At 47.2% G+C, this 14,459-nt stretch overlaps 1 protein-coding gene across 4 annotated transcripts in view; it reads left to right on the plus strand.

The window, feature by feature from the left end:
- The window catches only part of FOXP1 (forkhead box P1), a 560,454-nt gene that overhangs the window by 521,363 nt on the left and 24,632 nt on the right, over nucleotides 1–14,459 (plus strand). For all 4 annotated transcript variants that reach the window (XM_080676551.1, XM_080676553.1, XM_080676554.1 and 1 more), the window contains 2 exons: nucleotides 1–20; nucleotides 10,665–10,748. The exon at nucleotides 1–20 is cut by the window's left edge and continues 68 nt beyond it. In XM_080676551.1, coding sequence (XP_080532677.1) covers nucleotides 1–20; nucleotides 10,665–10,748 — 104 coding nt within the window. The remainder of the gene's footprint in view (nucleotides 21–10,664; nucleotides 10,749–14,459) is intronic.

Consider the following 14,459-nt stretch of genomic DNA (forward strand, 5'->3'; position numbering starts at 1 on the left):
TTCAGCAGTTAGAGCTACAGGTAAAACCCAATTTCCTTTTCCTATTACTTCAGTGTTCCTCAGACTCCAAACTTCATTAGTGCTCTGCAATGAGTCCCTGTCACTCATTATCGAATGGAAGGTACAGAACTTGTTGTATTTGATTAATATGATGTTTCACTCTTTGGGAAAGTCCTGCCTCAGTTCCCTCTTTGGAGTTCTGTGTGTTTGTGTGCCCGCAGCCACCTCTCACCTCTGTCAGCACCCCATCTCTCTCCCTCCCTCCCTCCCTTCCTTCTCTCTTCTCCTTTAACTCACTGGTTAACTGCTGTTAGTTAAGTGCCTTAAGTTGCTAATATTATTAACCTGGAGTTGGGGGGCGTAGGGGGCGGGGAGAAGCCGGGAAGAGAGGCTGAGAGAGAACAGATGTGAATGAAGAGAGAGAGCAAGCGAATGTGAGCAAGACTGGGCCAGTGAGTGCACCTGCAGGCCGTCCTCAGGCCTCACACACAGACTGACCCTTTCTGTCCACAACAGAGAACGACCCAGAGTTCCTGGCACACGTTTTACATGCACACGGACAGACAGACACACACACATAGAGGTGAAATCTTTGTACTTGGAAATCCTTGGGTCATATTGAAGGTACTTTATGACTAGGGAAAATAAACTTCTGCCAGTTGTCCTGTGGGTCCCAGCTGTGAGGAATGGAGGGGGCATTTTTAGCATGCGCTCCACTCCCTGATATAACTTGTTTGTGCACTACAATGTTTTATCAGTAACTCCATTCTTGGTGTAATTAATAGAAAATTCGTTTCCGAAAGTAAAAATTGGGTCAGAAATGGAGATTATTAAAATGTGCAATTGCAAAGGCCTGACCCTGCAAACCCCATTTGTGCAGCCGCGTTGAAGAGGCGTTAGAGCCAGGGCCTGGCCTCCCTCCTGGTTAGTGCACAGAGGTGAGCCCACTCCGGGAAATTAAAACAATGTTGTACATTATATTGTTACCAGCCATCGGAAAGGCTATTTTGTATGCGAGACAGCAATGCTGAGATATATGGAGAGCCCTAGGCTAAGTACAGAAGATAATTACATTTGGAATTTTACTGAGTTAAGTCATTTATAGCTTCAAACAGTTGCAGGGAAAAATCAGCCAAAACACACTTAAACTTTTTGTTGTGATTTTTCAGGATAGGAGGGATTTTTAAAAATTAGTTACCATCATATTTGACAAATTAAACTTTTTAAAGTAAGATTGTCTCAAAAGTTATTTTCTTCAGCTAGTTAATATTTTTCTATTCAGAGAAATAATATGAACTTATAGAAGAGTAGGATATTTATACAGGCAAAAGGCACATCATAAAATCCCCAGATTTTTAGGTAAATCTTTGGAAACATCTTTAAATTTAGCAAGTTTTTGTGGAAGGTAAAAAGCAATGTATTTATCTCACCCCCAAAGTTCACTTATATTGAAATGTAGTAAGCCCTTAAAAAATTGGATTCAGCCTGAGTTTACATGTGTTGCTGGTAGTGTTTATAAAGTGATACAAGTTCCTGCATTTGTTTATTTAATTGATAAAATTAAATTCTTAATGATCAGCTAGAATAAATTATCTATCAGAGTTGTTGTCGTGGTTGCTCTGGTAGGCATTCTGGACTGCACATTCGAATGTGGGACCCTTGTTACTCACTCTGGTTACCTGTTTTATTTATTATTCCTCACCTTCCACAAAGAGCAGGCAGAAGAAGAAAAGGAGCTACAACATTAATAAGTGAAGTGGTTATCTTCTGGCAGCTTTATGATGGCTTTTTTGTGGGTGTGTCCCAAATAGTGTGGCAGATGCCTGTGACCTTCCAGACAATACTTTTGCTTGAGAGTCTGCTTTGATGAAAGAGGGCTGTCCCTCCTGAAGGGTGGAGAGAGTTGTGAGTGTGGAAATAGTGCTCGTCCAAAGTAGGGTTGATGACTACACACCATGGACCAAATCCCATGAGAAAAGAAAGCGTTTTACATTTTGAATCATTAGGGAAAGCAAAAAAAGACTAAAACTACATGAAATTCAAATTTCACTGTCCATGTATAAGGTTCTGTTGAAACACGGCCACACCCTTCGTTTATGAATTCTCTGTGGCTGCTCTTGGGCCATGGAAACTGGGTAATTGTGACCATGATGCCCTTCGGTGGAACATACCCACCATCTGGCTGGCCCTGGCAGAAGTGTGCCAGGTAATCCCTTGTCAAGAGGGGCAGCAAAAAACAGTTCCATTACATTGTTAGCAACTTGTTCCTTTATTTTCCAGGCTACCTAAGTCTGCTCACCTCTCTTACCTCTTCCTTCTTTGCCTTGGTGTATAAAATTTATCCAGTCACCACACAGGTCAGGCTTCTTCAGTAGCAGCTTCACATAAGTACTGCTGACCTTTATCTGTTATGGAAAGCAGACTGAGGGACATTTTCATTCATTCATCCATTCATCTACTCATGCATTTAGCAAACATTCCCTGTGCCTGTAACAGCAGGAACCTTGCTGGAGCCTGTGAGGAGGACGGAGTGAGTAAGAGAGGACTTCCCTCCTGGTTCTTACAGTCTAGAGGAAAATACACTGAGTAAATAACTTTCCATTGGCTTGTCCATCCGTTGGGCAGTGCCAGCGAAAACCTATGGGTTCTTGAAACACCAGACACAAGTTGAAAAGGGAGTTTCAGTGCTAGGCAGGGCCCAAACCCACCAGATTTTATCTGTTATCCAATCGGATGAGATACACCAGAAAATGTCAACAGCTTGTGGTACTTAATGAACCCTGTCCTGAGACAGAGTTAGGAGGAGCCCTTCTCTGGGTGAGATGGAGGGTCTGGGTTGCAGAGCTGGTCCATTGGGGAGAGCTTGCGGCAGGCACAGTCACGCTCACAGCAGGTCTCCTTCAGTCTCTGTTCTATGGAGTGCAGCTTCTCCACGTTTCCGCTGTCCCGTTTGCCATTTCATGCGCCCATGTCTGGAGACGTGCTTTCTAAGGAACGGATTACCAGAGCCCGTCTAACCTCAGTGTTCTGGTGGTTCCGCAGCCTTCCTCCAGCCCATTCTCTCAGCAGCCCAGGTCCCCTTATGTGGGGGTACGCCCTGGACAGAGCTGACCCCAGAGCTTCTCTTTCCCTTAAAGAGCGCATCACCCAGTCCTGGACCTACTGGAACCTTCCAGGATCTCAAAATATATTACATAATTACCACTTATTAACTTGAATTTGGAAATCATTTGCACCACTGAGCCCTAATCCAGGTTTGAACAATTGCCCAAGGATGAGCGCCGCTTGCAGCAGGAGAAGTCTGCCCCAGGCCCCCGACTCACTGGCATTTACACCTGGGAGAGGTCACACATGCCCCCACTATAAAAACAAACCTACAGAGCCCAGCAGGCGTGGCTCGGTGGTTGGGCATCGACCTATGAACCAGGAGGTCATGGTTCAATTCCCGGTCAGGGCACATGCTCGGGTTGCAGGTGTGATTCCCAGTGTGGGGCGTGCAGGAGGCAGATGATAAGTGATTCTCTCTCATCATTGATATTTCTATCTCTCTCCCCCCCCCCTCTGAAATCAATAAAAATATATTTAAAAAACAAACAAAAACCAAGCTAAATTAGTCTTAGAGTAGAAATCAGCAGAGGTTCCTCCTGTGGGCCCTACAGATAGGTCCTGGTGAAGGGTTTCCTGGGGGAATGCGGGAGGGCAGTCCGTGGGCGCCACGTGTGACCACAGCTGGTGAAGGCCATGTGGGTGCATCCTGTAGACGTGTCCAACCGCGGGAACCTAAACCACAGACACCACAACTTGGACCCGGCACAGAGGCCCTCATATTTCTCACCTGTAGTCAGACTTCCCTAAAGAATCGGGGACAGTGTTTTTTTAATCACCATGTTTAGCCTTAGCAGGGGTGGGGAATGTCCAGCCCATGGGCCATATCAGGCCTATGAAACCATTTGATCTGGCCCTTCCAAGGCATTAGGGGTGAGTTTATTACGTGTTTGACCAAATAGAGCAGGCTAGTTTTTAAGTTGATCATTTTGTATGGCTGGCCAATACTGTTAGAAATGTCCAGGTGGCCCCTGCCTCGGGCAACAGAGGCTGCCATGTTTCCATTGTGGTGCTGTCTGGGCACCACACACCTGCATCATGGAACTGTGGTGGATTCTCTGGTGGGAGTTCAGGCCACAGGGGGAAGCTGAGATGATTGGCAGGCCTGCTGTGGGCCTGTCTAGTCCTGTGGTGTGAGAGATGCATCTGCAATATCACTGTGTTGGGAGATATCAGAGTATAGAACGCATGCTTCCTTAGCAGTGGGTGCCGGAAGGTTGGTCAATTCTGTTCTCATGGTACACCCTGGCTCTTCCCACTGAGCGGGAAGAGGGTCAGAAAGACATCGTAGTGGGTATTCAGAGCCCTTTTGAATATCTTACTGCATTCCATTGCTGCAGAGACCGCTGTAAGTTTTCGGTGTTTTGTCAGGGGACTGACTGAAGGGAGGATGAACCTGGCTGCTCCCTGGGAGCCCAGCAGCATAACAGAGCAGTTGTGTGCGGTCCATGCCATGCACACTTCAGCACGTGGCACCGGGCAGACAGGCACCAGAGCAATCATTTGGGTCCAGGACGTGGCTTTTTGAGGTTAGGGAATGCATGTTCAGGTTTCTTCTGTTAGATGTTCTCTGGTGAGAGCTGCTTCGGGATGATGCGTGGTCATAGTGAGTTAGAACTGGAGAGGAGCGTGGGCATGTTTATGTAGGTCTGAAATGTGCAGCGCCTCCAACCAAGACGGGGCAGAGACAGAGGGGCTGGACATCAGTGGAGAGAAGGCTTGCCCACGCAAATACCACGTAGTGTGCCGGGACTGTAAGGAAGCCCTCGGACCTGCCTCCATACCTGAGCACCTACTATCTACCAGACTTGGGCCCAGGGATTTAAATTCATATCAGTCCAGTTATCAGCCTGGCTTCACTCATGGTTATTAGGACTTCTCTCAACCATCAAACTGTGGGTGAAATACCATAAGAGGTATCTCAGTGGCCAGAACAGAATTCCTTTTGGAAAAAGGGGAAACCATTCAATTTAATAGACAAAAAGAAAAAAAAAAGTCCCTGACAGACTTACCACTCAGAAAGCTGACATTCATGATGTACATACATTTTTCTGGTCATTTATTCTGTTCTGTGACCACATGACCTTGCTCAGTTGTCAGCACAGTCTCGCTTATGGATGAAGATGGTTTTGAATCAAAGAAAAAAAAAGCCTTGGAGCCTGGGCATTTTCATTCTGTCCACGGCTCAGCATGTGCCGGGACAGAGCGGGCCGGGCTTCTGTGGCCCCTCAGCCGATAGGCCTGAGAGTGAATGTTGAGAGCCGCTAAGGGAAAGGAGCCAGCCTCCGGGGCTGACCTTCCTGGCCCCGGCGGGCGTGGGGAGGTTGTGTACTTTTATTCTTTGATAGTTTGATTACATTTAGTCGCTATTTGTCAGGCCCCTGTTGTCATAGCACTGGACGGAAAAGTAAGGTGCGACCTGGTGGGGAGGGCAGAACCAGGCGGTTTCTGGGGGCACTGGGGAGGTGACAGGGAAGGGCGGTGGCAAGGATGTTCCAGGCCAAGGAAGCCACGTAGGGTTTAGCCTGATTGTAGGGCAAGGAAGGAGGAGAGTGGAACATGTATTGTTCTTTTTTGTCAGTAGAAAGTAGGGTGATAAACCACAGTTTGCTTGCCTAGAACTGGGGGATTCCTCCTGGTTTTTCATTTTCAAAACGGGGGGCGTCCTGGGCAGATGGGAGTGCTTGATTGCCCTGGGGTCCACATGGATCCATGGGCTGTGGGAGAGACTTTCGAACGCTTCATGTTCTCTTGTCGTTACTTCTCAGAGGGACCTGAGAACCACGGGGAGGATGTTGTTGAGCTCCTGCTATCTGCCAAGGCACTGTTCTCGGTGCCTCCACCCTCAGTTCACTGGCTCCTACCGTTTCCTCGATTCTAAGAGTCATTTTAAAAAGGAAAAAGCTAACATTTAGAAACCAGTATGTACCTCACACGTAATGAGCATGTTTAATGTAATATTTGTTATTGCTTGAGAAGATACCACTGAAAGGATGGTGATCTTGACAATAATCGGCCTCTTAGAGTCAGAGACCTCATTTTCAGTCGTCCCCCTCCCCACACTTTGCAGGTTTAGGAGGTCTCTAAATTGCTCGCAGCCATGGGCACACAGTGGCTCGCAGGATTCTAGCCCGGCTTGGTGGCGCTGGGTTTCCCCAGGGCAGTCTGACCCCTGGGGTTCTGTGCACCCCCTAGAGTTACCCGTCACTGTGGTGAAAGCCTGGTCTCCTGGGGCGTCTGCAGCAGGGCGGTGGGGCTCTGAGAGGGTGCCCGCAGGGAGAAGAGGCACCGGTTCCCGGTTCCGTAGCAGCGGGAGGCGCAGCCCAGCACCCATCCTGAGTAGGGCTGCCCTGGGGCTGCTCTGCTGTTACCAGGGCTGTTGGTGGTCACACAGCCTCCCTGGCTTTCACCCGTCTTACTGAGCGGGGCCCTGTGTGCTTCCTGACTCCCCCGGGAGAGGCAGTGACCTGGCCCCCCGGCCGGCCCCAAAGGCTCCGATGGGGGGTGGGGAGGTTGGGGACACCACAGCTCCATGGCCACTGCTCTGGAGCGAGCCCAGGGCGGAGGCTCTGGTTTCTCACTCTGTGTCCCTCTGAACGGAGGCCCTTCGTTCTCATAATGGTCACTCGCCTGCACCTCCTGAGGGGCAGGGCGGGCAGGGCCACGGGGGCATCTGAGCAGAGATTGTCTGCAGCTGGGGCCCAGGGAGACTCCCGCTGAGGGGCCCATGGGGCCAAGACATCCTCCCGAAGCCCCCGCTGCCAGGTCGGGAGGCAGGCGAGTGACCGCAGTTGGATAAAGGGGTTGGAATCGGTAGGAACGAAATCCTGGGGTGGTAGAAGTTTCATTTCCGCCCTCCCAGCCAGGGCTGCTCCTCCTCCGGCTTCTCTTCTGGCCGGTCCTCTGCCTGCGCCAGCCTGCCGGTGCCTCTGTCCCACCAGCCCCACGCCTGGCCCGCCAGCCCCGCCTGGGCTTCGCCCACCCAGCCCCCTCAGAGCACAGCCTGGCCGCCCCTCCCGTGGGGTGGGGCAGTCCGTGTTCCCAGTCAGTGTCCTGGGGTGTCCTGAGGTCAGACCCCGCCTCAGACAACCAGGATTCTATCTTATTTTTGCTCATTCTCAGCTCCATGCCCTCAGGTAAGGTCAACCAGTGGGTCTCAGGTCCCCACCTATAAAATCGGGAACAGATAGGAGGACGTGGAATCACCCCCGGCCCTGCTTTTGTGGCGTTAAATGAGTCCCTAGCTCCTTCATCTCGTCTGTCCTCAAGAAGTCTAGTGTGTTTAGACACCCAGAGTCCTTCCTTTATTTCAGAAGAATTTTTTCTCATCAGTGAGAACCACCAAATTGGGCTTAAGATGATTCATCCTCCTGACAGTGTGTAAAGTGATTGTGTGAAATGAGCCCCAAACCACGGTCCCTTTTCTCTGCTGAGAGTGTCATCTCCTGGGTGTTTGTCTCAGAGGAGAGGCTGGAGCTGCTGGCCTCAAGTCCCTCCGTGCCCCAAGGCCCGTGTCCGGTCGCACAGCAAGGCTGACCGGGGTAACAGGAGAGGGACGACCTGTCTCAGCTGAGGGAAGGCACTGCTGGGCTGAGGCGAGGGTCCAGTGACAACAGGACAGAAATCCGTAGGATAGGGGCTTGGTCTTTCCCGTGCTTGTTCCATTTTTTAAAAGCATCAAAATTCTCTTCCCAGTGAACCCAGATGCAGATTCCACTGAACCCATTATGTGATCCAGATTTCAAACACACACTCAGCCAAGAGAAGTTCACAGAGACTTCACTGATTTAACTTTCCTTTAAAAAACAAAAATATTTTTTGAGCATCATGAAGCACTAGGCTCTATGCTGGGCTTATGAGCAAGAGTTTCCCTACACCTGGAAGCAGCCCTGCAAAATTCAGAGGTTATGGTTCCGGATTTACAGGGAGAACTAAACAGAGATTCCATGCTGTGCCCAGAGTGCAAACCTTCCCCTCCCGCTCAGCTCTCAGGCTGTGCAAGTGGTGACCAAACGGCAGATGTACCGGACTCGGCACGTGCCAGCCTCACCGACCCCCAGGAAAGCTTCCGGACAGTCATTCTCTTTGGATATCACAGCATGCATTTTTTTAAATTTGCCAACCAGATTTTTTAGTTGACCTTTAGACTGAACTTCTCATCCTCCTTTTCTTTGCCTTTCCTGGGACTCAGTATAAGGGAATGCTGGAATATGCTTGCTAATATTAAATGCTTGTATTCTCATAATAATTAAAGGATGCCATGAAAATTGATGGGATGGTGAGCTCATGCAGTGATGGTATAAAAAGTAACAAAGAATCTGAAAGCTTTTTGAAGGATCAGTGAGTGTTATAAATGTAAGACTGTAGAGAGAGGGTGTGGTTTCAATAGGTGTGAGTGTTTAGCCTTTTTGCCTAAACAAAAAGCAAATTCTGCCAGGTTTTCTTTAACTGTTAAAATACTTTGTGTTAGAGCTAGACTTGATGATAAAAATTCAAAGCTCATCTAAGAATATATTACATGCTAGTTTGCACTAATTAAACAAAAACAAAACCCTGGATTTTTGCCTTTTTCTGTAACCTTAGCCATCATTTATAGGTGGAGTTGAGGTTGGTTGAAGCAAAATCAGGAACCTAGATAATTCTCAAAATGGATAATGAAGTCTAAGTAATATTCTTGTGGAAAACTAAAATGTTCCCTATGGCATGACCACCAGGGTTCTGGGTGTGGCTGTGTGTGCAAGGCTAGGTGTGTGTTTGTGGTCTAACCAGTGCATGGTCAGCCTGGTAGATGTTTCCATGGAATATAGAAAGACCTACCAGGTGATTCCTTTTTAATGCTGAGAATTTGGATTTCTTTCCTCTTTGGTCTTTGTAATTAATATGTCAACAGTGTTTACCCCCAAATTAAGTCACAGTTAATATTCATCAGACTCCAGCATCATCACTCGCACCCTTTAATTTGTAGCATTCACTATGACACACTACTTGTTTTTCCTTCTGCCAATTATAATTTTAAAACAAACATTTTTTTAAAATTAAGAATGTTTAACTTTTAACATCTAAAAATTTAGAATACTCACATAAAAACACACACACAAAGAACTGTAGAAAAATGCCATTGCCAACATTTTAATTGTTCTAACTGAGCCACTTGGAAAACTAAATTCCTTTAGCATTATGTTTTGTGTTGAGAGCATCTTTTTGTTTGGCTGTTCAATAACTTACTAAAGAACAGAAGATGAATAATATAAAGTGGCTCCTAATATGGTATCATTTTCATTTCCTGTTTGTTGGAAGATAAATGCTAGCTCTGTAGGGCTCCCCCCTCCCCACCCTGGCATTTAGTCCTCCATGAACCACAAGGGAATAAGAAGAAAATCAAATGTGATACGGCCCAAGACTGAGCCAGCCAGCATCCAGTAGGATTCCTAGGGCCTTTTCTCTTGCTGGTGTACCCTTTCCCTTCCTCTGCTTCCCCATTCCTGAAGCACTTCCTCCCTTAGAAATGCCCTTTTCTAAAAATGTCTTACTTGATTGTTATTTTGGAATAACTTTAGACTTATAAGACATAATTGATGTTTAAAAGATTTAAGGTTAATTATGTGACATAGAAGAAATGAGTCCCTCCTAAATATAGTGTTTCTCCCTCCCTCCTTCCCTCTTCCTCTCCCTCTCATCATTCTCTTATGCATTTTCCCAAAACTCCACAGCTGTTCTATTAACAATACCATCACCTTTTGGGGATACACTTCCCACTTCTTTCACAAAGGTAATTATTACATGCCCCCTATCCTCAGCTGTCTTGAACTATCAAAAATATCATGTTAAAACAGTCCAAGGCACGCATAAAGCAAGTAACATCCAAAAACCGGTATTTTGAGTCCCTGCCACATACAGCAGATTAGAACTCCTGTGCCTCAGAAGGTAATGTTCTGAAGGATGAGGAGGTTTCGGTGTGTTGGATGAGAGAACAGCACAGGGTGGAGGTGCTTACTTACTGAATAAATGGGCAAGTTACCCTGTGTTCATGTGCAAATGGGCACCTGTAACGCTGTGGCCCTACGTCTGCCCTGCCAGTGAGACTGCGGCCAGGTCTTCATCTGTGCCTCCCTGCCAGGGAAGATGGAGCTCATTTGGCATCAATGCACCGTCTGTCTAGGAGTTTCCCCACAACAGCACATGAGTTGATGAGTGTTAGCTACCTGGCTCATTTTCTTTGGGCTTCCTCCTGAATAAGGTTGGTTAATAGGCATGATTCACGCTTTTGTCTTCTCGCTGTCTGTGTCACATGCGACTCCTGGTGCCAGCCGGTCTGGGACTTCCCAGTTAAAGGCTAATGTATCTTGTGCTGAGAAACTCACACCAACACCTCAGTGCTTGAGTTTGGCACTGGTCATGTAGATTTCAAAATGATTAAGTGGAGAAAAATATTTTGTCATGTGTGATGGTGCCATTGTTCAATTTGGAATGTGTATTGTTTTGGCTATAATGATATGTAATAGTAACAGTGTATTCAAATCTGTACTTAAAGAAATAACAGAGCCTTTTCTCCCTGTCAGCTTGCAAAAGACAAAGAGCGCCTGCAAGCCATGATGACCCACCTGCACGTGAAGTCCACGGAGCCCAAAGCCGCCCCACAGCCCGTGAGTACTGAGCTGCACACGGGGAGCTGGCAGCCTTCTCGTTGGCATCCCCACCCCAAGCCAAGGCAGAGCACAGCCACCCAGTTGCAGTGCATAGGGAAGGCCTGCAGTGAGCTTGGCTGCAGTGCATAGGGAAGGCCTGCAGTGAGCCGGCTGCAGTGCATAGGGAAGGCCTGCAGTGAGCCGGCTGCAGTGCATAGGGAAGGCTTGGAGTGAGCTGGCTGCAGTGCAAAGGGAAGGCCTGCAGTGAGCCGGCTGCAGTGCAAAGGGAAGGCCTGCAGTGAGCCGGCTGCAGTGCATAGGGAAGGCCTGCAGTGAGCCGGCTGCAGTGCATAGGGAAGGCCTGCAGTGAGCCGGCTGCAGTGCATAGGGAAGGCCTGCAGTGAGCTGGCTGCTTCTGTAACCTATCTGAGGAGGTGTCTAGGGAAACACAGGGTGCTGCGGCCACAGTGCTGCTCCTGAGGCACGAGCAGCCAGCTTCTGTTGGGACAGATGGTGGACGCTACACTAAGCTGCTAAAATAGATGATGCGAACTCACTGGGAGAGAAAAGAAAAACTCTCTGAAAGGCAATGCAGGGAGAAGACAGACCACGGAGGCAGAGGCGAGGCCTCGCAGCCTAGGGAAGCTGAGAGCAGTGAGTGTGAGTGTGATGGAAGGAAGCACCCGCCAGAGCATTGGAGGTGAAACTGTGGGGCCTCGAGGGTGACCTGGGCTCCTTCCCAGTCAGGAGACCAAACTCGGCTCTGAATTATGTCAGCTCTAGGCGTTCTGCTTCTTGCCTCTTCCCTTTCACTTGACCTCAGGAAGTGCCATCCAACGGAAGGATGGTCTCCCCAGCTCCTGGTTTGGGCCTGGTTCCTTATGCTAAATTGATCTCTTCGATAGTTGTAATTCTCATATACTTGTATTTCTAAAAATCTCCTAGTACCTTCAACTGATTATCAAAATAGAATTGCTTTGCTCCTTGATTTTTAAGATTTGTAAAATTTAAAGGTACACTGCCTTTATTTGATTTTATACGGAGTCACTGTGTGAAAATTAATTGAGCGTTGACAATCTATAGTTAGTACCAGCAATTTTAATCAACATGCAATGATGCAGCATAATGGCAAAGTATTGGTTTATCTGTTTGGACTGATTTTTTTCTATAAATAAAGCAAACACACACCCATATATGTATGATTTATGGTGATAGAAATAAAACGGAGTCAGACTATTAACCAGCAAATATGGTAGCCTGCCAGGATGCAGTTGGCAGACAAAATTAATGTCTGAAACAGAACACATTACTGAGATATAGGACATAAAATCATTAAACACTTTGCACATCCATTTTTACTTGGAAGGAGCCTTTAGTTTCCATGTATTTTGCAGTAAATGGCTATAGGACTGAGCATGCAGGCTACCAAAAAGAAAGGGGGGGAAACACAGGTCATTCAGTATGTGGTGGAATCAGTAGTCAACTGTGCTATTCTTGCTATTTCTATCAATCCCTTTTTAAAAAATATATATATATTTTTTATTTCAGAGAGGAAAGGAAAGGGAGTGAGAGAAACATCAATGATGAGAATCATTGATCTGCTGCCTCCTACACACCCCCTACTGGGGGTGGAGCCTGCAAACCCGGGCATATACTCTGACCAGGAATCAAACTGGGACCTCCTGGTTCATAGGTTCATACTCAACCACTGCACCACAGGGGCAGGCTCCATCCCTCCTTTTAATAAGGATCCTGGAAATGACAGGAACTCAGCTGAGCACAGTAGTGAGACCCTGCAATGCCTGCGTTCTCCAGTGGGCTGGTTGCTTCTCAGGGACATGACCACCTTCCAACTCAAAGTGTTCCTATGGTTTCATTTGGAGGGAAATGGTTCCTCCCAGGCTGAAAGGTGTGTGTCTGTAACCCTAGCAACAAGGGGGGCAGTGATATTATCTTCTACTTACAGACAATGATACAATAATGTTTGGATTCCAGAAATGGACTCATTCTGGATCATGAAGCTTCTTGGGGGGCGGAGGAAGGGTCAAACTAGAGAAGGCACTGCCAGAGCCCAGACCCCAGGGAGGCCCCAGAAGGCCCCGGAACTCTCCGCGAGGACCAGTGGTGAGCAGCCAGCATACAGGGAATAGCAGTCCTGGGAGAAGGCACAGGAAGTTCGCCTTGATTAGTGTTAAAAAATGTGTTACATTCTAGAAAATTACAACTCTGAAGCAGACCTCCTACTAAATTTATTTTTAACTGCTCTATTGAAAATTCTCTACCACTAGTCAACATTATCTCTTAGTAGCTCAGCACAGTATTTCTTTATTAAAAGAAATAGGCCCGAATATTTTTGACTGAAAAATTAATAGCTTTTGAATTCATACACAGCAGGTTTTCTTTTGCAAAGAAGTCCAATATCGCCGCGCAGCACTTCCATAACCATTTATTTAGAGTCCAAGTCAAACCTTTGACAGCTCGAGCAGCGCTACAAGCCAGTATAAAGAGCTCCAAGATGTAAACCAACAATAGGCGTCTGTGTGAGGCTTGCCATTGTCAAACACACAGATTGTTTGGATTAGTTTATGTAAATGTACTGTTGTATTACCCTTTGAAAAATAAAAAGATCACATTTGTGTATGAAAAGTGGTTCCCTTCACAGGCAGCATTATAAATTCCTTATCCTTTAACTTACATGTAAGAAGTAAAAATTGGTGCCTGACAAGCAGATATTGTGTGACACTGTCGCTGGAGTGAACCTGCCTTCTTTTCATTTATTGGAAAATAGAAAATTTCATTATAGATACCGTCTTATAAATTGGGAATTATTAAATATGTATAGGTGAAGCATTGGGAAATTAATTAGAAAAGATAGACATGTCGTGTTTTGCATAAGTTTTTACTTCCGTGACCCCAAAAAGAAAAAGCACATGCACATAGCAAGCTCTTGACTTTTCCCACTTTGGTGACACAGACCTGTCTGATGATCGAGTCTAATGTGCAGACAGTCCCTGTTGCCGGTCATTAATTTATTTCACCTTAAATAGTAGAAAACAGTGTATGTTCCAATGCATATTCTTCCTGAATCTTTGATTTGAAATAAGCAATCACCAGGGCTCAAATCTAACCATAGATGGGGACTTGGACATTATAGCCTTGCCAGTACGTTAATGAATTTTCTCTCCATTTCTGTTTAAAAGGAACTTCGTGTTTATTTTTAAATTCTTAGTGACTGAGTGGTAGAAGGGTTTGCTGCAGGCGCTGCTTCTCACTGCGCGCCGTTTGGTGGTAAGTCTTCCAACCAGTCTCCATTCCACTCGGTCAGAGGAACTGCCGAAGCTTCTTGGACATCCACTCATAGTTGGCGTTGCCTGGGCTGAGAGTGGGGGCACGGGCCTGTGTGTGAGGAAGGGAAGGAAGGAGGAGCAGTGTGCAGAAGCTGAGGAGTAGCCAGCATCGGCAACGGTGCATCCTTTGCGAGTGGGAAGCTGCCCTGGCGGAAGGGGCGTGCAGCGCACAACAACGCGGCCCGGTGGGTGAGCACGTGTGGTGGGAAAGAAGTGTGTCGGTCACAACTCACTAAGTTGTTAAGGATATTTAGGAAACTTCACTGTATCACGTCAGGAGGACACTGTGAGCCATCCTGCCTGACCCTGGGCACGGGAGGCACTGGCGTCCCCGCAGGGCAGCGCGTGTCCTCCGTGTGAGATGTTCTGAAACACCCAGAGG

The sequence above is a fragment of the Plecotus auritus genome (genome assembly GCF_963455305.1).
Source record: "Plecotus auritus genome assembly, chromosome: 6".
Taxonomy (NCBI): Eukaryota; Metazoa; Chordata; class Mammalia; order Chiroptera; family Vespertilionidae; genus Plecotus; species Plecotus auritus.